This window comes from Doryrhamphus excisus, chromosome 7 (genome assembly GCF_030265055.1).
Source record: "Doryrhamphus excisus isolate RoL2022-K1 chromosome 7, RoL_Dexc_1.0, whole genome shotgun sequence".
NCBI lineage: Eukaryota > Metazoa > Chordata > Actinopteri > Syngnathiformes > Syngnathidae > Doryrhamphus > Doryrhamphus excisus.
The window spans coordinates 3,019,891-3,044,595 of NC_080472.1; the positions used below are offsets into that span (position 1 = coordinate 3,019,891).

At 40.0% G+C, this 24,705-nt stretch overlaps 2 protein-coding genes across 4 annotated transcripts; one reads left to right on the forward strand and one right to left on the reverse strand.

Moving 5' to 3' along the window:
* Window positions 1-2,658: 2,658 nt before the first annotated feature.
* On the forward strand, window positions 2,659-12,606 carry LOC131132598 (clusterin-associated protein 1-like). Of its 2 annotated transcripts, XM_058078373.1 has the most exons (13): window positions 2,659-2,918; window positions 3,011-3,163; window positions 3,244-3,355; window positions 4,632-4,716; window positions 4,801-4,980; window positions 6,339-6,434; window positions 6,520-6,603; window positions 7,676-7,809; window positions 7,936-8,074; window positions 8,309-8,372; window positions 8,517-8,621; window positions 9,650-9,690; window positions 10,972-12,606. In XM_058078373.1, exons 2-13 carry the CDS (start codon window positions 3,103-3,105, stop codon window positions 11,122-11,124), a joined length of 1,254 nt encoding a protein of 417 aa, XP_057934356.1. In that variant the 5' UTR covers window positions 2,659-2,918; window positions 3,011-3,102; the 3' UTR covers window positions 11,125-12,606. The 2 variants fall into 2 exon arrangements, with proteins under 2 accessions (XP_057934356.1, XP_057934354.1); XM_058078371.1 differs by having other exon boundaries at window positions 2,659-3,163.
* dapk2a (death-associated protein kinase 2a) lies at window positions 2,734-23,222 on the reverse strand. Of its 2 annotated transcripts, XM_058078370.1 has the most exons (10): window positions 23,093-23,222; window positions 19,817-20,038; window positions 19,614-19,752; window positions 17,434-17,563; window positions 17,295-17,370; window positions 15,292-15,444; window positions 15,140-15,214; window positions 13,457-13,913; window positions 12,795-12,797; window positions 2,734-5,109 (listed from the first exon to the last, which is right to left on the reverse strand). In XM_058078370.1, exons 1-10 carry the CDS (start codon window positions 23,152-23,154, stop codon window positions 5,065-5,067), a joined length of 1,362 nt encoding a protein of 453 aa, XP_057934353.1. In that variant the 5' UTR covers window positions 23,155-23,222; the 3' UTR covers window positions 2,734-5,064. The 2 variants fall into 2 exon arrangements, with proteins under 2 accessions (XP_057934353.1, XP_057934352.1); XM_058078369.1 differs by lacking the exons at window positions 2,734-5,109; window positions 12,795-12,797 and having other exon boundaries at window positions 13,277-13,936; window positions 15,169-15,214.
* Window positions 23,223-24,705: the final 1,483 nt, after the last annotated feature.

Here is a 24,705-nt window from a genome sequence, read left to right on the forward strand (position 1 = left end):
GAATGTGGGAGGAAACCGGAGTACCCGGAGAAAACCCACGCATGCACGGGGAGAACATGCAAACTCCACACATCCCAAGTGGGGAATCGAACCCGAGTCTCTTATCTGTGAAGCCTACATGGTGGAAGTACGTATGGTTAGCGCGCAGCCTTCACTGCTTTCCACTTTGTATGAAGTTAATATTTTGAAAATGGTGTATCGTGCGATTAATCACTTCTCAAATGAATTAATCCTGATTAATCACCATTTGCAACTATGTCCAAAATATGCCCTTTTAAAAACTGTATTTTATTGAAAGAAAAAATCAATTTGGAGTCGCCGGAGTACCCGGAGAAAACCCACGCATGCACAGGGAGAACATGCAAACTCCACACAAAGATGGCCGAGGGTGGAATTGAACCCGGGTCTCGTAGCTGTGAGGTCTGTGCATTGCAGCCCGTCTTATTTATAGTCATATTTTGTCTTACTATGTCTACTATATTGGGTAATATAAGCGTAAAGGTGACTATAGGGGTGTTATTTTATGTCAAGAGGGCTCTAATCATGTTTAAAGTAATAGTTTAGAAGGTTGAAAACATGCAAACTCCACACAGAGATGCCCGAGTGGGGAATCAAACCTGGGTCTCCTAGCTGTGTGGCCTGTGCGCTAACCACGTTCCACCATTGCGAGTTAGTATGATTCCTTATTTATGAATAGAATATTTTCATAGTTAAACCTAAACATTATTAGAGACCTGGAGGCATGAAATAACACCCCTATAGTCACATTGACACTACAAATTATCCAAAAAAGTGGACATAATAGGAGTCACCAATTAACCTAGCATGTTTTTGGAATGTGTGTGGAATTGAACTCGGGTCTCCTAGCTGTGAGCCCTGCACACTAACCACTCGACATCCATGCAGCCCAGTAGTAGAAATATGAAGACGAAGTAAGACATTTTCCAGTCACGGAATCTGGTGCTTGTGTGTCTCTCCAAATAAAACAGTAACATTACTGACACCTTGTGACCGGTGTGGAATCCTACGTATCATCACGTCTTTGAATGCGTCTTCTGAATGCCTTATTTTATGTCATTTTGCCATTTTCATGCTTGCAACATATAAACTTTGTTGACAAATAATATGCCGGATTCAAATATGAAACCACATGACTTATTAATTGTATTTTTTATTTAAAACGTGATAGAAGGAAGCTGCAAATTTGAGGTGTGACGCGTAATTGTATTATATAAATACTGTAATTCTATCATCTACATTCTATCATCTACATTCTGCCAAACTCTATACTCTAGTCGTAAATAAAGCTAAATGAAGAAAACGTACACAACTACATAACAGTATAAAAAGCACTAAGAAACGCAATACACGTCCCCACCACAAGAGGGCGCCAGTTTGCGACAAATAACTCGAGATCGGGGTGGGCAATACTGCAACCAAAAGTGTCGATACATTGCTGATAATGAGTTTGGCTTTAATTAATAATTATACAACAAAATAGAACAAGTAATAATATTACCAGAAATATAAAAACAGAATAAAATAAACAGAAAAAGAACGAAAAAAAAATATCGATATCATCACTATAATATTGACTGATACTATAAATATTTGAATGGATCCGCCCACCCGCTAAAAAAAATGACTTATGTGCGAAATAAAGTTGTTATTACACTCTTTACTATACCTGGCAACCCTTCCATATCATATTCATACCCGTTGTTTTTTTTTTAACTTGAATGAATAAAAATATATTCACCTGATCTGCCTGATCGTCAGAGCTTCCGGTGTGTCGCCCCGCTCGGAAACACTCGGCCAACATCGACGTCATAACAAAGACATTAAAGCGCTATATGGATTAGCATCTTCGCCACTGTACTGTTTATTTATAACTTCCGGTGTTATACGTCTAACAACGTATTTATGACACATGTTTTGTTTTTGGAAAGCTTTAAAAACGATAATGTCTTTTTTGAATGGTCAATTACTACAATTTATAGCTACATCATGTCAACATGTACTACGGAAGTACAACGTGTTTCCTCCTGCCCGAACTGTAACGTCTTTGTTAATAACAAAGACACTAAAACGTTATATGGTTTGTTCACAATTGGCATCTTGGCCACTGTGCTGTTTATTTATAACTTCCGGTGTTATACGTCTAACAACGTATTTATGACACATGTTTTGTTTTTGGAAAGCTTTAAAAACGATAAAAGTTTTTTTTTAATGGACAATTAGTACAATTTATAGCTAAATCATGTCAACATGTACTACGGAAGTATTACGTGTTTCTCCTTACGCGAGCTGTAACGTCTTTGGCAATAACAAAGACATTAAAGCGTTATATGGTTAGACTATTACCGATTGGCATCTTGGCCACTGTCCTGTTTATTTATAATTTCCAGTGTAATACGTCAAACAACGTATTTATGACACATATATTTGTTTTTGGAAAGCTTTAAAAACGATAAAAGTTTTTTTGAATGGTCAATTATATAATTTATAGCTAAACCATGTCAACATGTACTACGGAAGTGACACGTCTTTTCTCCTTACGCGAGCTGCAACGTCTTTGGTAATAACAAAGACATTAAAGCGTTATATGGTTTGACTATTACCGATTGGCATCTTGGCCACTGTCCTGTTTATTTATAATTTCCAGTGTAATACGTCAAATAACGTATTTATGACACATATATTTTTGTTTTTGGAAAGCTTTAAAAACGGTCAATTATACAATTGAATGGTCAACTATACAATTTATAGCTAAATCATGTCAACATGTACTACGGAAGTAACACGTGTTTTCTCCTTATGCGAACTGTAACGTCTTTGGTAATACATCCAATTCAGTATTGATTCGAACGTTTTGTTTTATTTACAATGCAAATGACGTCGGGATGCTACAATCAAAAGTAATATTGTCGTTAAAATGCAGACTAAAAGCAGCATCAAAGCGTGTTATACATGTATGTAATGTATGTGATTATACACTCGTGTTGTCAAGACGTGACGCCAACGACCAAACAACGGCAACGCATCACGAAGATGAAAGCCTGAACGCATCACACAACTAAAACACACCTGAACAAGACAGGCATGCTTGTGTTTGAATGTACACCATACTTACACCTCACAATGTCTTTCAGAGATTTGCAAAGTGAGTATAAGATATAAATATACATAAATATAACCTAAATATGTTTTGTGTACTAATTGTGGAAAATTGCTCTTTGACAGATTTCACGGAGATGATGAGAGCTTTGGGATTTCCTCGCTTGATATCGGTGGAAAACTTCAGAACGCCAAACTTTACACTGGTGGCAGAGATCCTGATATGGCTAACTCAATGGTATGCGCAAAACAACTTCAAGCATAGAAAATGTCCAATAATTACTTTTGGAACATTTATTTTCATAGCATAGCTTATTTCAACCCAAATACTACCAGAACATGAACAACTCATATTTTGTATTTCCTACTATACATATATATATATATGCTACTATACATATATATTACAAGTTACACATGTCAGGGTTGCGCTTGTCGACCCCAGGATGCGGCTAGCAGGACCAATATGCAAATAAAAAGTATTTTCTTTAATGATAACTACATATATATGTATAACTACATGTATATATTTATGTATATTTATACATAAATAAATACAGCAGCAGAAAAACAGCCACTGGCCAAACCAAACAAACCCCAGCTGTCTTGGGGCGAGAGGCGGGGTCCACCCTGGACTGGTGGCCAGCCAATCCCAGGGCACATATAGACAAACAACCATTCACACTCACATTCATACCTATGGACAATTTGGAGTCGCTAATTAACCTAGCATGTTTTTGGAATGTGGGAGGAAACCGGAGTACCCGGAGAAAACCCACACATGCACGGGGAGAACATGCAAACTCCACACATCCCAAGTGGGGAATCGAACCCGAGTCTCTTATCTGTGAAGCCTACATGGTGGAAGTATGGTTAGCGCGCAGGCTTCACTGCTTTCCACTTTGTATGAAGTTAATATTTTGAAAATGGTGTATTGTGCGATTAATCACTTCTCAAATGAATTAATCCTGATTAATTTGCAACTATGTCCAAAATATGCCCTTTTTAAAACTGTATTTTATTGAAAGAAAAATTGACAATTTGGAGTCGCTGGAGTACCCGGAGAAAACCCACGCATGCACGGGGAGAACACGCAAACTCCACACAAAGATGGCCGAGGGTGGAATTGAACCCGGGTCTCGTAGCTGTGAGGTCTGTGCATTGCAGCCTGACATGAAGTCTTATTTATAGTCATATTTTGTCTTACTATGTCTACTATATTGGGTAATATAAGCGTAAAGGTGACTATAGGGGTGTTATTTTATGTCAAGAGGGCTCTAATAATGTTTAAAGTAATAGTTTAGAAGGTTGAAAAGATGCAAACTCCACACAGAGATGCTCGAGTGGGGAATCAAACTCGGGTCTCCTAGCTGTGAGGCCTGCGTGCTAACCTCTCAGATGTTGCCTTGTCACCTATAACGCAAGATGTTTTTTAGATAGCTTCGAGTATATTGACCTAAATAAAATCCTGAAATTCAAGATTGTATGAAATAATTTCCGCTTACTCTTTGCAGCTACGATCCTCAGATGGAAATTCCAACCGACATGAACACGGAGTCGGATAGAATATTCCTCATCAAGACCGTAGCCCAGTTCATGGTAACATCCCACACGTGAAAGCAAGCTGAATAAACGTCTGTGGGAGAACGGCTATTCATGCGCGTTTTTCCCGTTCCATTCCAGGCGACGAAAGCTCACATCAGGATGAACACCAAGCGTCTTTACCAGGCCGATGGCTATGCCGTCAAAGAGATGCTAAAGATTACGTCGGTGCTCTACAACGCCATGAAGACCAAGCAGATGGCGCTGGGGGACAGAGTGGACGAGGATAACAACACGTTCAAGTTTGACCTGGGCTCTCGAGTGAGAACAATTGTCGTTTGTACGGAAATATTGCAGTATCCCGCAACGCATGCATGGTAACTTCCCAGCGTGCCTTGCAAGTTGTTATTTTGCAAGTAGATTATTCTGCTTTTTTTCCACTTTTCTTACCTTTAAATGTTGTTAGAATGTCGTATTCTATATGGGCGTGCCCGGGTACAAGCTGTTCAAGATGAGTGGGACCAATCACAGTGGAGTGGACGTGCCCAGAGGCGGGGCGTTGGGTGGAATAAATTAAAACAGACCGTTTTGAAAATACAGCTGGAAATAGGTGCAGATTCTGGAAGATCTAGGAAGTTCTCTGTGCGGGTTATTGTGTGTAGCTGCTCTATAGGAGTCCACAATTCAATACAAATGGCTGAAAATGAGCACAATAGGGCCCCTGTAACAAAAAACAACAACAGTAAAAATGGGAAATCCAGTAATTTTTACAATAAAGTCGAAATAATAGAAAAAAAAATTGTACTCTAATTCTAATAAATCTAACAAAATTGTAATTGAAAATTTAGTTGGGGTAAAAGTAAAAAAAAATAATAAATAAAGTCATTATTTCAAGAAAGTAAATATTTTGAAAATAATAAAAAAAAACAGCAACAATGTTTTGAGAATAAAGTCAAGCTATTATGACAAAAAATTGTACTCTAATGAGAACAAAATTGTCATTGAAAATTTAGTTGGGGTAAAAGTTAAAAAAAAAGTCAAAATACTGTATTGTGGGAATAAAGTCATATTATTACGAGAAAGTAAATATTTTGAAAATAATTTTAAAAAACAGCAAAAATGTTTTTAGAATAAAGTCAAGCTATTATGATTAAAAATTGTACTCTAATGAGAACAAAATTTAGTAGGGGTAAGAGTTATTAAAAAATGAAGTCAAAATACTGTATTGTGGGAATAAAGTCATATTATTACGAGAAAGTAAATATTTTGAAAATAATTTAAAAAAAATGTTTTGAGAATAAAGTCAAGCTATTATGACAAAAAAGTTGTATTATAATGAGAAAAAGAATAAACTTGTACTATTATGAGGGAAATAAAACAGTATTTTTTTTAAGTCATTATATTAAGTTAGAATATGATTTATTATTATGGGAATAAAGTCATAATATTACAAGAAAATGTTCTAACATTTTAGCATATGTACATGCGTTTAAAAAAAAAATATCACAGTGGCCCGGTTTTTTGGTTGCACCGTGAGTGAGGTAGGCATTTGAAGTTTTTCCCCAATAAACGCTTCAAAAATAAAACAAAAACGTCATAAAAATCTGTCGACTCACAAATAAGCGAGGATCGTCCGTGTTCAGCGAGGCGCTCCAAACATTCCGGTGTCTTCCTTCCAGATTTCCGACCTGAAAGCAGCACGGCAGCTGGCATCAGAGGCCACTTCCAAGGGAGCGTCGCTGTATGATTTACTAGGAAAGGAAGTGGACCTGAGGGTGAGAGGAAACATTCAAACGTCACCCGACTCACAGTCCAGTTTTTTTTTTTTTTTAAACGTGTGTTTTGTGTTTTTTTATGAAGAAATTAAGAACTGCCGCCATTGCAAGACCTCTTGAGATCACCGAGACTGAAAAGGCCCTCAGACATGCCATCAAGGAAGTTTTGGTTTGTATTTTTTTTTTTATTATTTTTACCCTTTTAAGTCCAGGGGTGTCCAAAATGCGGCCCCGGGGACTATTTTCAGCCAGCAGTTGTTTTTTGCCGGGTCTTAATGCAGTGTACAATTGTTTTTTTTTTTTGGTCTATGGCACATTCTACACATTTTTCACAAGAAAAAAAACAGCAAAAAAAGGGAAAAAAAACAGTAATTTTCCAAGAATACACTGAAAATACTAAGAGAAAAAAATTGTACTCGAACAAAAAACGGGCAATAGAAGAGTAAACTCTTCATATTATGAGGAAAATTTATGACATTTTATCAATATAGGCTTGAAATATTCAAGAAAAAATATATTATTTAAAAAAAAAAGTCATAAAATTATGAGAAACAGACAAAAGAACGAATAGAGTAAAAAAAAAATAGGTTGCGGATTAAGTTACAATGTTAAAGTTAAAGTCAAAATATTATGCGAATAATGGCAAAAATGTGAAAAAATAGCAAAAAAAATTAATAAAAATAATTCAAAAATAAATAAATTACAAATTAAAATTTGTAGCGTCAATGTGACTATAGGGGTGTTATTTCATGCCTTCAGGTCTCTAATAATGTTTAGGTTTAACTATGAAAATATTCTATTTATAAATAAGGAATCATACTAAATCACATGGTGTAACGTGGTTAGTGGGTAGGCCACATAGCTAGGAGACCCGGGTTTGATTCCCCGCTCGGGCATCTCTGTGTGGAGTTTGCATGTTTATACCCGGTTTCCTCCGGGTACTCCGGTTTCCTCCCACATTCCAAAAAAACATGCTAGGTTAATTAGCGACTCCAAATTGTCCATAGGTATGAATGTGAGTGTGAATGGTTGTTTGTCTATATGTGCCCTGTGATTGGCTGGCCACCAGTCCAGGGTGTTCCTCGCCTCTTGCCCGAAGACGGCTGGGATAGGCTCCAGCATACCCCCGCCACCCTAGTGAAGATAAAGTATAGAATAAACTGGATGGATGGATACTTTGCACTGAAGTGCATTGAGTTCATACTCAATACTTCTACTCAATGTCAATGTTCTACATCAAGGAAAGCGTGGAGAAGACCAAAGCCATGCTGAGGAATGTTGTCTCGGATGTTAGCAGCCTGGATGCCAAGAAAGAAAAGAAGAACTGGCAGTTAGAGATGAATCAGAGGAGACTCCAGACACTGCAAAGTGTGAGGTCGGTTTACAACCTTTATTCAGTCTTGTCCCATCGATCAAAAAAAGGTAACTACGGGGTCAGTATTGCTGATCTTGCCCCCCGTAGTAGAAAATGAATGGATGTCTTTTGTTTTCAACCCGTTAGGCCGTTGTTCATGGACGAATATGAGAAGATCGAGGAGCAGCTGGAGGAGCAATATAAGGTCCAGGTGGAGAACTTTGCCAATTATTATTTCCTCGAGTCTCAGCGGGAAAAACATCTCAAGCAAGAAAAAATGTTTGAGGTACGTGAAACTTATTGGGACGACAACTTGTACTACACATTGTTAACATCCTTGAACTATATTAGGAAAGCAGGAAGTGAACAAATGTAACAAATAAACAGATAGAAACGAGCGATAGATACAGATAAAGAGGACGGCGAGACTAGTGGAATAATTTCAAGGCCACTTGTTTGAATATCCGCACAATACCTGCTTTCATAACCCGGTTATGATTTTTGGTTATGGTTTTTGTAGGAGGAAAACGCTCGAAAAAGGATGATGCAGCAACTGAAGAAGGACGGTGATTGCATGAGTCCATGTGAGAAGAACGCAACTTATTCGTAAAAGCACACTTCATTATTATTATTATTATTATATTCAGTCATACATGAATTGTATTGCCGCTTTAAAAACAATTGCAGTACATACCGTACATACCGTACCTGCTGTATGTGTATTGCAGTTAACGAGGACGACAATGGCGAGGACGAAAGCCAAGATGGAAAGATGGAAGGGTGTAAAACGGCTGATCAGCTGATGAATCTCCCTCTTAATGAGATGATCGGAGGTAAAGGAACACGGTTTGTAGTTTGGAGAAAAGCCTTGAACCTCCTATTTATGATTTGTTTACATTGTAAAGTACAGTAGGGCAGTACAGTAGAGTTGTCTCATAGCTGCTGTGTCAGCCACTGACGGGGGTGTCCACAGAGAGGCCTATTTATTTATTTTTTCATTCTAAAAATATAATATAATAGGAAAAAAAAACAACAAAAAAATCTGTAAAATTTTGCAGTAATTTTGAAAGAAATATTAAATGGAAAAAGTTGTAATTTTGCTGGAATAATGATTATTATTATATATTATAATAGATATATAAAAGAAAATACAATATTATTTTTTTATTGTAATACTATGAGAAACTAAATAATTTTTTGGAAAAATAGGTTATGGAAAAATATGACAAAAATAATAATAAATTGAAATTAAATCAAAAATAAACTTATATTATTCAAAAAAAGAAAACAGTTAAAATAAATAAAAAAAAAATAAAAAAATAAAAATAAAAAACAGCAGAAATGTTAAAAACAGCTGTTATTTTACGAGCATTAATTCAAAATGTAAAAATAAAAAAGTCGGAATCAAACAAGAAAAAAAAAGGCCATTTTACGAGAATAAACTTCTCATATCAAGAGGAAAAGTTTTAACTCTTCAATGATTTTTTTTTAAATATGAGAAACAAACCAAACTAAAAGCCATTTTTGGAAAATTGGGTGGGAAAAAGTTGTAATATTATAATAAAAAATTCGGATATTTATTCAACAACAACGTTTTTATTCTTAACCATTACCTTTGTATCCAGCTTCTGTAATTTTAGTTTGTCTCCTTGTTGGTGTAAACATTGCCATCTCCCTCTGACTTTGTCAGCCATGACACTCACTCAGATGATAGCTCCAGCGTAAATACCAGTCAATGTGATTTTAAATGTTTTTTTATCTATTCATGACGCATTTTTGACTGATGTGACGGTCATAAAAATGCACAAACCATCGCATACAGTACATAACGTGATTGTGTTTTTGCCTTCTTTTAATTAAGGAACAGCAATCGGGACCATGCTGGCCGGCGACTCTGATGAGGTAAACTCACATTCAATTGAACCACTAGCTGTGTGGCCTGCGCGCTAACTACTTTGTGAGCTGCGCAATCTGGCGCAACACGGCGCACCCGCGCACCCATCCCTCCCACCGGTGCAAGTGGCAAAGAGGGAGGAGAGAAGGCGTGTGAGGGCTTTAACACAGCCGAGTGTAATCTTAACCAATCAAATGAAGGCCTATAAATGCACAGGGCCCACTGGACTGCGCATCAGAGGCCACAATGCGCGTCACCATGCAAGACCACCTCTGTTCCTTCTAGTCACCTTAAACACAGCAGCAGGCTAATCCAGGCATCCTGCTTGTGCTTGGTCGTCGCCGGATAGGAGAACCTTGGATGGTATTTTCCCGGTTTTTTTACCACTGCGCAGGGTGCGCTCTCCGCCTGCACAAAGAAGAGACCAGGTCGGAGCTGGCAAACTTTCAGCGCACCTTTGTGACAAAATATTCACTGCACTGAAAACGTGGACACTTCCCTTGGTGCGCCGCCACGCCCATGTCGGCTACCAAAATTGACTGCGCACAGTGGTGCGCTGGATGCAATTACCACTGAGGTGCGCCACGAAAGTCAGCCCAAAGACTAACTTAACCATGTTACTAATAACCATGTTATTGCTAACATGTCGTAGCACTTAATGCGGGTTATGGCTAAAGCGAGCGGTAAGATCAGGTCGTTTGTCTATGAAAAAGTATACAGTCTTACATACAGTCTTACATAAGCTGGATAGTTGAGTTGGCCACCGTGTCCGTATCATATTAATAAGTTTGCCGCTTTAATGTCGGCATAAAATCGACGTAATTTGTTGTTTTACTTACCTGACAGCTTGGAAGAAGTCCAACGGTGTCAACTCTTAGTGGTGCTGATATGATGGCGCTGCACCGATCGTTCATTTTCTTGTAGACGTTCAGGTAAAACTTGTCCATAGTTGAAATGGATGAACAGAAACACTTCCTGTCGCATCTTGGCTTCCTGTTTTGTTGGTGTTATGCCGCCATTTTTTTCCGCTGGGCGGGCTGGTTGATCACAGAACATAGGAATTGAATTTTTAATAAATGAACGATTCCGGGAGAATAGTAATGAACGATTCCGGGAGAATAGTAATGTTAGTCCCGGTTCCCATCGATTCTCAATGCGCAACCCTAGTCGTTTGTACGTCTTTTTTTTCTCTTGACAAATAAACAATACATTTTTATTGGGGTCAATACAGTACATTATGAATAAATACATAATACTTTATGTATCTCTACCTCTACTTGTTCTTTCAGTCAGAAGACAGCGATAGAGACGACGACGAAGATGAAGAAGATGACAACACGGAAATGGAGGGCTTTTTAAAGGGCGCGGAAGCCAGGATGCCACGCGCTTCCAGGGGAGGCATCAAACACCCTCTACTGGAAAAAAGTGACGATGACTTTTGAATTTGAAGAGCCGTATGATTGCTTAGTGGTTAGCATGTCGGTAACGGCATTTAATAACATTGTTACTTTTTTAAGTAAAGGGTAATCTAATTAATTTTACTGTCAGCATAATGCCGTGACCATTTTCGACACCCCGTTAGTGCACGTTGTTGAAGTCGCCTAAAAATATATCACCGACTTCATAACCTTGGCAATGGGGATTGGCTATTGGGTTTAGTAAAATTGCGTCTTCAGCCAATCACAGAACTTAAGTGGGCGGGTGTTTAGAGCACATAAGCAATGAGGATTGGCTAAGGTTTAGTAAACTTGCGTTTTCAGCCAATCAGAAAAGCTAAGTGGGCGGGTGTTTAGAGCACATTACGAATGAGGATTGGCTCAGGTTTAAAGTAAGATTGCGTTTTAAGCCAATCAGAGAATTGAAATGGGCGGGTGTTAGGCGCACATAAGCAATGAGGATTGGCTAAAGTTTAGTAAGATTGCGTCTAAAGCCAATCAGAGGACTTAAATGGGCGGGTGTTAGGCGCACATACGCAATGAGGATTGGCTAAGGTTTAGTAAGATTGCGTTTTCAGCCAATCAGAGAACTTAAATGGGCGGGTGTTCAGGGCAATTCCAAACAGCGTTTGCCATATGGAAGTGCAGACACTACTTTAACCTCGTTGATGTCGATAGTAAAATGTACATTATGTCCCCGAAAAAAAAACTTTGTCCACGTCTTGTGTGAACAACTCAAACCCACAGAAACGTCCAACAGCAGTAATAGTTTATTTTGAGATAGTTACAACAAGCAAATGGCACCGATTCAGTGGTATGGTTCTTCCATGAAGAACATACATTCAAAGTCCTCACCGAAAACTAACCCCGACCGAGGAAACACCCTCTGGAAAGGACACAATGGCTGTGTTCGAAACCACATACTTACCTACTACTCATACTAACTCTTTGAGTATGCAGTGTGCCTACACTGGCAGTATGCAAGAAGTTCCTGAATGCATGTATCATTACGGCGTCAGTTGTGCTGTCATTTCTGGGTACATGATACCATACGGCATCCATATCAAACTCGCGTGGGACGCATTGACATAAAAATAAAAAAAAATCAAGGCGGGGGCCTCAAACTAGCATCCTGTGGGCTGCATTTTGCTCGCGGGCCGCAAGTTTGAGACCCACGGTTTAGAGCTAAAGTGAAATCAGCTCCAGCCTGTCGATTTCGGCTCGGGTAGGAGCGCGATGCATTGTGGGTTATCATGTAGTACGCTGTAGTGCAGGGGTCTCAAACACGCGGCCCGCGGGCCAAATGTGGCCCGCAGGGCACTAGTTTGAGGCTAGTTTGATACGGATGCTGTATGGTATCATGTACCCAGAAAAAAATTTTACGTTTGATTAATGTTCATGTTAAAGGTTAAATAACTTAATAGTTATCCTCCCTATCCGTGTGGAAGTGGTAAGTTTTTGGCTATTTAAGTTGAAAGGAAATAACTTGGAGGCTACCGTTTAGGTCGCTAGCGGTCTAGTTTGCGAGTTAGCATGTGTCTCAAGACCCTGCAGTTGCGCAATATGTTGTAAATAAAAAGAGTATAAATGTGACTATAGTCGTGTTTTGTCATGTCTACAGGGCTCTAATAATGCTTTGTTCATTTTAATATGAAAAAAATAATTGGTCTAACCACCAACTATATGCGGTTTCTTAATTTTTAATTTTTTGCTGTTTTATTATTATTATTATATTTATTTATTACTGATTGATTTTGTTTATTCTTGATTTGTTTATTTATTTTTCATCTTATTTTGTGTAGAAAAATAAAAAGATATTTGAGAACAGTGGAATGTTTTATCAGAGCTTTTCTTGTAGAAAATTGGAACCAAAGCAGTTTTTTAATTTTTCTATTTTTAATAAATGCGTTTTTTTTGTTTTTTTTTTTTTTTTTGAAAACCTGATGCGGCCCAGTCTCACCCAGACCCGAGCTCCAGTGGCCCCCAAGTAAATTGAGTTTGAGACCCCTGCTGTGGTGTAAACGCTTTGCATACTGCCTGATGGATTGGGTATGGATAGTATGGGAAGTATGGAAGTATCTAGTAGTAAGTACGCGGTTTCGAACACAGCCAATGAGAGCATTTAAAGACCGGTTAAAGACGGCTAAAGACCTAACCTCTATCTTTGCTGTCCGGCCTCAGTCAAGTCTAGGTTGATCCCAGACAGCAGCTCTCCTCCACAGGAATGGTTCAGCAACTCTTTCAGGGCTTCATTGACTTCATTATTGAAAACGGTGCTAAAGCCGCCATTGGGGAACCCGCCGCCACCTCCTCCATCCGTGGGAGATGAACCCATCACCTCCTGCACCCATTTCAACTCATTGCTGAGCTCCACGTGGAGAGCATCCAAGTGGTTCTGCCGTTCCTGGTAGCGACTCCTGATGGCGCTGAGGTTGGCGCTGAAAGCCTGCATGTCGTCCTGGAGACTCCTCTTCAGGGACTCCACCTTACGGAACTCGTAGCGGATTTGTGACAGCTCGTGGCGCACTCCCTCACTCTCCTCCTTGTACCGAGCCTCTTTTTCGTTGTATACGGAGACCGTGGCATCAATGTCTCCCTGCAGGGAATCGTGGGATGCGGCCAAGCTGATAAAAGAGCGTTCCATTTGATCGATGTCCTCCACCACTTGGGCAAAGCGCTCAAAGTTGACGTAGGTGTTGTTAGGCGGCATGCTGGAGTGGGACTTGATCGTGTACTCCCGCAAGCGCTTGGTCTTCAGCTGGCGCCTCTCTCGTTTGGGAAGCTCTTGACCTTTACTTTCCTCCTTGTGCTCGTTGGACTGCAGGGTTCAAACAATACATTTTTTCAATCGGTGCTCAAACTTTGTTTATAAAATGAGAGATGTTCTCTATTTTTATTATTTATAGTTTATAGTTTTTTTCTGTCATGCCCGTACTGGAGACAGAAATTTTGAAGCATAGCATGTTACTTTGAAGGTCCGTGAGACACACAAGCACCAGACTTGATCACCGAAAAAAACCCACGTCAGGCTAAAACTCAACTCCCCCCAACATCACTAACCACGTTTACATCAGTTTTTCCGAAAGACTTTTCCGAAAACAATAGTATCCATGGAAAGGAATATTCCAATCTCTGGTCTACATGCGGCGCTATAATCAACCAGAATAGTCAATGGGGCATGCCCAGTAAAACGTAAACACCAACATCACGTGATACCGATCTTTTACATTTCCAATAAAAATTCATTGCATATATCGGATTTTTTTATAACGGATTTCGCCTATTTCGGACAAAATCTCCAGTCCCGTTCCAATGCATTTCCATGAAATTTCCCTGGCATATATCGGATGGCCGCATCGTGGCGCTCCGATTCGCCGAATCGTGACAGGCCGCTATACGACGTCATTTGCAGCGTTTGCAGCGTTGCCTGCGCGTCCAGGTACATTGGAAACATAGTCAAGGAAGTGCCTTTTTATAACGGATAAAATCCCATTTATTTATCCGGGTACTCCGGTTTCCTCCCACATTCCAAAAACATGCTAGGTTAATTGGCGACTCCAAATTGTCCATAGGTATGAATGTGAGTGTGAATGGTTGTTTGTCTATATGTGCCCTGTGATTGGCTGGCGACCAGTCCAGGGTGTACCCCGCCTTACGCCCGAAGACAGCTGGGATAGGCTCCAGCACCCCCCGCGACCCTCGTGAGGAAAAGCGGTAGAAAATGAATGAATGAAAATCCCATTTACGCATATACCGGATATAAATCCCATATATGCGTAAAACGGACATTTTCCGCTATACGCATATAACGGATTTCGCTTATATCGGACAAAACCAGTGGGAACAATTGAATCCGATATATCCGAGGTTTACTGTATATACGTTTAGAGGGCTCTGATAATGTTTAAAAAAGTTTTTCGAAGGTTATAAAAAATATTAATTTTTATAAATATTCACTTATCACTTATCATAAATGAGTTCCACTGTTTTCGGAGTCTAAAACCTAGTCCGTATCCTACACATGTTGCAACGTGGAGAACCTGACATTACCTTGATCCACGGGTGATGAAGAGCATCTCGAATGGTGAGTCTTTTCCTGCAATGAAAAGAGTCCAAACATCACATTGGATTATCGGACACGAGTCTTAAGAACGTCACGAACCAAACTCGTACTTTTTATCTCGCTCCAGCAACTGACTGATGAAATGTTTGGCCAGGTCACCGGTGTTGCAGAAGAACTCCTCATCAAACTCGTAATTTATGGCAGAAATGTTCTTGAGTGTGTCCTGTTTGGTCTCGCCAAGAAAAGGAGACGCACCGCTTAATCTGGAATGAAAAGGTTTTTATGGCAGGGGGGGTTCAAAGTGCTCAAAGATAATAATTGCATATTATCTTATCATATATGCTGGAGTGGTTTTAGTATGTTTAATATATAATGTGAATATTAAAGTGGCCCCCAGTTATGTAGATTTTATACAGGGTCGGGCAAAAATGATGTGACACATTTCTAGGTTAAATAAAAGGCAAATAAAGTAAAACAAAAAAAAGTGTTTTTATTTTATAATGCCATTGTTTTTGGTTTCTTTTTCAATTTTTCAATTAAATTTACCTGGGGGCCACTGGAGATAGGGTCTGGGCAAGGCTGCATCAGGTTTTCAAAAAAAAAAAAAAAAAAAAAAACGCATTTATTAAAAACAGAAAAATATACAAACTTTTTCAGTGCTTTGGTTCCGATTTTCTACAATAAAAGCTCTGATAAAACATTCCACTGTTCGCAAATATCTTATTTTTTAATTTTTCTGCACAAAATAAGATGAAAAATAAATAAACAAATCAAGAATAAAGAAAATCAATCAATCAGTAATAAATAAATATAATAATAATAATAAAAACTTAAGAAACCACATATAGTTGGTGGGTAGACAAATGATTTTTTTCATATTAAAATGAACAAAGCATTATTAGAACCCTGTAGACATGACAAAACACGACTATAGTCACATTTATACTCTTTTTATTTACAACATATTGCGCAACTGCAGCGTCTTGAGACACATGCTAACCCGCAAACTAGACCGCTAGCCACCTAAACGGTAGCCTCCGAGTTATTTCCTTTCAACTTAAATCGCCAAAATCTTACCACTTCCACACAGGTAGGGAGGATAACTATTAACAGTTATTTAACCTTTAACATGAACATGAATCAAACGTAAAATAATTTTTTCTGGGTACATGATACCATACAGCATCCATATCAAACATTAAACTTTCATGTCAAGGCGGGGGCCTTAAACTAGTGTCCTGCGGGCCACATTTGGCCCGCGGGCCGCGTGTTTGAGACCCCTGCACGACAGCGTACTACATGATAACCCACGATGCATTGCGAAATCGACAGGCTGGAGCTGATTTCACTTTAGCTCTAAACCGTGGGTCTCAAACTTGCGGCCCGCGAGCCAAATGCGGCCCACAGGATGCTAGTTTGAGGCCCCCGCCTTGATTTTTTTAAATTTTTAATTTATAATAATTTATAATAATATAATAATAATAATTTAATATTTATAATAATTTAATTTTTTCTGGGTACATGATACCATACAGCATCTGTATCAAACTAGCCTCAAACTAGTGCCCTGCGGGCCACATTTGGCCCGCGGGCCGCGTGTTTGAGACCCCTGCACTACAGCGTACTACATGATAACCCACAATGCATCGCGCTCCTACCCGAGCCGAAATCGACAGGCTGGAGCTGATTTCACTTTAGCTCTAAACCGTGGGTCTCAAACTTGCGGCCCGCGAGCCAAATGCGGCCCACAGGATGCTAGTTTGACGCCCCCGCCTTGATTTTTTTAAAATTTTTATGTCAATGCGTCCCACGCGAGTTTGATATGGATGCCGTATGGTATCATGTACCCAAAAATGACAGCACAACTGACAGCACAAGGCCGCATGTTTGAGACCCCTGCCGTAAAAGCTCCAAACACCCATCTTGTTATGGGTTACCAACTTCGGAGCTACTGGATCTGCATTGAAACCAGAATCAAGCGTCCGACCTCAAACTGCCAGAACTGATTTACCGTATTTTCTGGACTTTACTTTATTTGCCTTTTATTGAACCTACAAATGTGTCACATGATTTTGCCTGACCCTGTGCAACCCTGGTTCGGGCGTTCTCTTACAAGATGTAGGTGATGACCCCGATGCTCCACATGTCTGCTTCCAAACCCAACGGTTCATAGTTGACAATCTCAGGTGCTTGGAAAAAGGAAAACAACGGTTAAACGAAGCGAAGCAAAGTTACGAAAGAAACGGTTTTACCAACAAACTCGGGCGTTCCGAAGATGTTTTTAAACTCGACTCCAGCTTCAATTTTGTGGGCGAGACCGAAGTCAATGAGTTTGATCCTGGGCAGTGGTACGTTCTTATCCAGCAGCATTATGTTTTCAGGCTGTAGGAAAAACAAATGACATATTCAAGATACATTCAAGGGGATCGGGTAATTCTAGATGACTCAAGAAAAATATAAAGATGGGTCAGAAAGCAGTATATATCAAATACCGTATATAGTAGATTTAATCATAGAAAATAAGCCATTTAAGATGGGGGAGCAGAATCAATGGTGGACAGGAAGTGACATCCGGAGTTCAGAGTTGAGTTTTAGCTTGTTGTGGACTATGGCTACAACAACAGGAACTCGTGTTATTATTATTCATTTATTCATTTTCTGTACCGCTTATAGGCTGCACGGTGGACTGAGTGGTTGGAGACCCAAGTTCAATTCCACCCTCGGCCATTTGTGTGTGGAGTTTGCATGTTCTCCCCGTGGACAGGAAGTGACATCCGGAGTTCAGAGTTGAGTTTTAGCTTGTTGTGGACTATGGCTACGACAACAGGAACTCGTGTTATTATTATTCATTTATTCATTTTCTGTACCGCTGGTTGGAGACCCAAGTTCAATTCCACCCTCGGCCATCTGTGTGTTAAGTTTGCATGTTCTCCCCGTGGACAGGAAGTGACAACAACAGTAACTCGTGTTGTTATTATTCATTTTTTCATTTTCTGTACCGCTTATAGGCTGCGCGGTGGACTGAGTGGTTGGCACGCTGGCCTCACAGGTAGGAGACCCAAGTTCAATTCCACCCTCGGCCATCTGTGTGTGGAGTTTGCATGTTCTCGCTTATAGGCTGCACGGTGGATTGAGTGGTTGGCACGCTGGCCTCGCAGGTAGGAGACCCAAGTTCAATTCCGTGTGTGGAGTTTGCATGTTCTCCCCGTACACAGGAAGTGACATCCGGAGTTCAGAGTTGAGTTTTAGCTTGTTGTGGACTATGGCTACGTGTAACTCGTGTTATTATTATTCATTTAATCATTTTCTGTACCGCTGATAGGCTGCGCGGTGGACTGAGTGGTTGGAGACCCAAGTTCAATTCCACCCTCGGCCATTTGTGTGTGGAGTTTGCATGTTCTCGCTTATAGGCTGCACGGTGGACTGAGTGGTTGGCACGCTGGCCTCGCAGGTAGGAGACCCGAGTTCAATTCCACCCTCGGCCATTTGTGTGTGGAGTTTGCATGTTCTCGCTTATAGGCTGCACGGTGGACTGAGTGGTTGGCACACTGGCCTCGCAGGTAGGAGACCCGAGTTCAATTCCACCCTCGGCCATCTGTTTGTGGAGTTTGCATGTTCTCGCCGTGGACAGGAAGTGACATCCGGAGTTCAGAGTTGAGTTTTAGCTTGTTGTGGACTATGGCTACGACAACAGTAACTCCTGTTATTATTATTCATTTATTCATTTTCTGTACCGCTTATAGGCTGCACGGTGGACTGAGTGGTTGGAGACCCAAGTTCAATTCCACCCTCGGCCATCTGTGTGTTAAGTTTGCATGTTCTCTCCGTGGACAGGAAGTGACAACAACAGTAACTCGTGTTGTTATTATTCATTTATTCATTTTCTGTGCCGCTTATAGGCTGCACGGTGGACTGAGTGGTTGGCACGCTGGCCTCGCAGGTAGGAGACCCAACTTCAATTCCACCGTGTCGAGTTGATGAAGGTATGAATGTGAGTGTGAATGGTTGTTTGTCTATATGTGCCCTGTGATTGGCTGGCCACCGGTCCAGGGGTGTACCCCGCCTCTCGCCGGAAGACGGCTGGGATAGGCTCCAGCACCCGCCGCGACCCTGAATTTCACTGATGACATTTTAAAGATTGCGACGTTTCTGGTGCTAAGACCGGATACAGACAGGCTTTCAGACCACTTCCCCGATTACTGTACATTTTAGTGTAGCCTTTTATTGTAGCCAACCCTAAACCGCACCTGTTTTTCATTTTAAAGATTGCGACGTTTTGGGTGCGCGGATCTGGTGCTAAGACCGGATACAGACCACCAGGCTTTCAGACCGCTTCCCCGATTACTGTACATTTTAGTGTAGCCTTTTATTGTGGCCAACCCTAAACCACACCTGTCAGAATTTGAAAGATTTTTCATGCAGTCGTACCAACCTTCAAATCAAAGTGGGCTATTTTCCGAGAGTGCAGGTAGTTGACCCCCTCCAGGATTTGTTTGATGAACTGCGTCGCTTCCTCCTCGCTAAGAGACTCTTTCTGGGCCAAGAAGTCAAAAAGCTCCCCCCCAGAGACCCTGGAACACAAACAATTAGCACATATTGCTAATGATAGTTGCTGATAGCGAATATGACACTCACAGCTCCAGGATGAGAACCACATCGGTGCGGTTCTCGTAGACATCGTGCAGGGTGACGATGTTGGGATGCCGAATCTGCTGCAGGATCTGCACCTCCCGTTCGATCTCCTCCAGTCGAACGCCGCGAGAGCTGGCGATGCTCTGGCGCTTCTTGATGAACTTGGCCGCAAACTCCCGTCCCGTGCTTTTCTCTCTGCATTGCTTGACAATAGCAAACTGGCCGCTATAAAACACAACAAGTACACAAATAATACACCTCAACTTGTACAGTACAGCAGTACAGTATATTCGAACTCCTAGTATATTTCCACTCAGGGCCATACTAAAAAATTAAAGGTCGCTTTTAGCAACACATGTAGATATGTGTGCTAAGAAGTTATATATGATATATATATTTATCACATACTACAGTATTAATTGGCCCTGTACCCTAGAAAATAGGGTAAATAGAAATATATTCATTCATTCATTTTTTACTACTACTACTACATAGATAGATAGATAGATAGATAGATAGATAGATAGATAGATAGATAGATAGATAGATAGATAGATAGATAGATAGATAGATAGATAGATAGATAGATAGATAGATAGATAGATAGATAGGTAGGTAGGTAGGTAGGTAGGTAGGTAGGTAGGTAGGTAGGTAGGTAGGTAGGTAGGTAGGTAGGTAGGTAGGTAGGTAGGTAGGTAGGTAGGTAGGTAGGTAGGTAGGTAGGTAGGTAGGTAGGTAGGTAGGTAGGTAGGTAGGTAGGTAGGTAGGTAGGTAGGTAGGTAGGTAGGTAGGTAGGTAGGTAGGTAGGTAGGTAGGTAGGTAGGTAGGTAGGTAGGTAGGTAGGTAGGTAGGTAGGTAGGTAGGTAGGTAGGTAGGTAGGTAGGTAGGTAGGTAGGTAGGTAGGTAGGTAGGTAGGTAGGTAGGTAGGTAGGTAGGTAGGTAGGTAGGTAGGTAGGTAGGTAGGTAGGTAGGTAGGTAGGTAGGTAGGTAGGTAGGTAGGTAGGTAGATAGATAGATAGATAGATAGATAGATAGATAGATAGATAGATAGATAGATAGATAGATAGATAGATAGATAGATAGATAGATAGATAGATAGATAGACTTCCTTTATTGTCATTGCACAAAAACACAGTAGTGAATATGCCAACGAAATGTCGTTGCCTGGCTCCCATAACAGACACAAAAGAAGATAAGTAATAATAAATAATAACAATAATAATAATGTAATAATAATATAATAATATATATAATTATATATAATATATAATAATAAATATATAGATAAATATATTTATCACATAATACAGTATGACTGTGTGTTCACTGTCACAATCTGCATCGCCTCCTGTGTGACAGTTTTTGTGTTTCACGTTGTTTGCCTTAGTTCCGGTTTTCATGCTCTTATTTTGTAGTTTTTCCCGTGTCGGTCTGTCCTGTGTTTCGTCACTTTTACACGCTCTTCTACGCGCACCTGTTTCCAATTTGATTCTTGTATTTAGTTCAGCCAGGTGCGTCTAGTTTTGGTTGGTGCATTGTTTGTCCTTTGCTACGTGTCGTATGCCAGTGCGGCATTCGCCGTATTTCAAAAATAAAAGCTTGTAGTGGTAGGTTACCGGGACATAATTCACGCCGGAACTATCGATAGGGAAGGTGTTGCCACCCGGAGGGGTAAGCGCGAGGGACGGGGGGGTTTCCGCTTCCGGTTGTGGCTTTCATGTTTTTTTTTTTTTTTTTTTGATGACGTTACGTAGCAAGAGAGTGCAAGTTAATGTTGGCAAGAAAAATAAAGTTTTCTCCCAAATTCGACACTCCGCCTCAGACTCCAGTTCTTCGGCGCTTCAAGCTAAGCTTTTTCCTCGGCGCTTCAAGCTAAGCTTTTTCCTGCACCATTCGCTTCATCTCTGCATCCTGGGGTCGCATCGCAACACCCGCATGTCGAACCACCGTAACAGAACGCACCAACCAAAACTAGACGCACCTATCTGAACTAAATACAAGAATCAAATTGGAAACAGGTGCCCGTAGAAGAGGGTGTAAAAGTGACGAAACACAGCACAGACCAACACAGGAAAAACTACAAAATAAGAGCATGGAAACCGGAACTAAGGCAAACAACGTGAAACACAAAAACTGTCACACAGGAGGCGATGCAGATTGTGACAGTGAACACACACTATAAATATTCCTAGTGCTTCTCCAGTCACCAAAAAACCCGAACTTGATTTATGGAACTTTAATTGTCAGACATTGATAAGATAAGACTGTTGATAATATTATATATTTACTCTATTTTCTAGGGTACAGGGCCAATTAATACTGTAGTATGTGATAAATATATTTATCTATATATTAGTAGTAGTAGTAGAAAATGAATGAATGAATATATTATATATTTACCCTTTTTTTCTAGGGTACAGGGCCAATTAATACTGTAGTATGTGATAAATATATTTATTTATAAATATATTTTTATAAATATATTTTTATAAATATATTTTTTTATAAAAATAAATATATTTTTATAAATATATTTTTATAATTTTTTTTATTTTTTATTTTTTATTTTTTATTTTTTATTTTTTATTTTTTATTTTTTATTTTTTATTTTTTATTTTTTATTTTTTATTTTTTATAAATATATTTATCACATACTGACAACGTGAACACACACTATAAATATTCCTAGTACTTCTCCAGTCACCAAAAAACCCAAACTTGATTAATGGAACTTTAATTGATAATTGACATTGATAAGATAAGACTGTTGATAAAATATTATTGTTGAAATATTTTTGCAATTATTGTGTTTACACTGTTTAGATATAACATGTAATAAATTGAACATTTTCTGGAAACAAAATAGTCTTTTGATTAAATAGTACGTATTAATAAGCTCATGATTAAATAGTATGTGATAATTATAGGTCTAATTATAGGTCTCGGGCCGATACTGACACTTGGGGGCATGATACCGGGCCTGATACCAGACAAACCATGTGATAACCTATAAATATAGAGTTTGTTCTATCGTTGTTCAATGTACCGTACATGTGTTCAGTTCTTAGGGGTCAACTAGAGGTCGTGTAAGCTAACACCCCGACTACTCAGATAGCATGCCGCTAAAAATAGAACTCATTTAAATAGAAGCCTGACATGTCAGACAAGTTGTCTGAACCCGACCAACCACGTCTGTGATCTGCGCCGGGAAGACAACTAGCAACTTTTTTTTTTTTTATCCCCAACTGATATGATTCAGAAGACGTCTTTGTACAGTACCTTCCCAACTCTTCGCCAATTTCATAGAAATCTTCAACTTTTTTTTGCTTGAAAATATCCATACTTGGAAGTCCTCGCCGGTGTTTGAAAGTCCACTTGAACGTCTGTCTGCTAAGAAACCAAAATAAAAGACAAATTGCAACAGATTGACGCTCAATCAATCAATCAATCAATCAATATGTTTGAATGAGGCCGATAGGCTGACGACTAAAGGGAGCCTTTGGAGGACATGTCTGACTGAGTTATAAATAAGCGTTGGTCACGGACACTGGCTCCTCTGTGGGCTGGGGGGGCCACCACGTATGGGCAGGGGGGGCAGAAATTATAAGTCTAAAAACCTGATGTTTTGGATTGATTCATTACAAATATATACAAACAATTAAAATGAGATTTGTGTAACTTTTGAGGCATATTTTAAAAAAAAATAAAAAATAAAAAATAAAAAATAAAAAATAAAAAATAAAAAATAAAAAATAAAAAATAAAAAATAAAAAATAAAAAATAAAAAATAAAAAATAAAAAAAAAAAAATTATTATTATTTGAGGGCGGCACGGTGGGCGAGTGGTTAGCGCGCAGACCTCACAGCCCTTGGCATATTGTAAGAATAGAAATAATTCACTATTAATAAGAGATTTGACACTCAGTTGCTTTGTTGCACGGCGGTCGAGTGGTTAGCGCGCAGACCTCACAGCTTGGGGACCAGGGTTCGATTCCACCCTCGGCATGCGTGGGTTTTCTCCGGGTACTCCGGTTTCCTCCCACATTCCAAAAACATGCTAGGTTAATTAGCCACTCCACATTGTCCATAGGTATGAATGTGAGTGTGAATGGTTGTTTGTCTATATGTGCCCTGTGATTGGCTGGCCACCAGTCCAGGGTGTATCCCGCCTCTCTCTCGGCTGGGATAGGCTCCAGCAACCCCGCGACCCTTGTGAGGAAAAGCGATAGAAAATGAATGAATGAATGACACTCAATTGCTTCGTTGCACGGCAGTCGAGTGGTTAGCGCGTAGACCTCACAGCTAGGAGACCCATGTTCAATGCCACACCATCTCTGTGTGGAGTTTGCATGTTCTCCCCGTGCATGCGTGGGTTTTCTCCGGGTACTCCGGTTTCCTCCCACATTCCAAAAACATGCTAGGTTAATTAGCCACTCCAAATTGTCCATTGGTATGAATGTGAGTGTGAATGGTTGTTTGTCTATATGTGCCCTGTGATTGGCTGGCCACCAGTCCAGGGTGCTTCTCGCCCGAAGACAGCTGGGATAGGCTCCAGCAGCCCCGCAACCCTTGTGAGGATTAGTAGTAGAAAATGAATGAATGTATACTTTGAGTGGTTAGTACAAAGGCCTCACAGCTAGGAGACCCGAGTTCGATTCCACCCTCGGCCATCTCTGTGTGGAGTTTGCATGTTCTCCCCGTGCATGCGTGGGTTTTCTCCGGGTACTCCGGTTTCCTCCCACATTCCAAAAACATGCTAGGTTAATTAGCCACTCCAAATTGTCCATAGGTATGAATGTGAGTGTGAATGGTTGTTTGTCTATATGTGCCCTGTGATTGGCTGATTATTTGAACTTTGACGTGGGTTCCAAGCATCGGACTAGTTGACCTTCC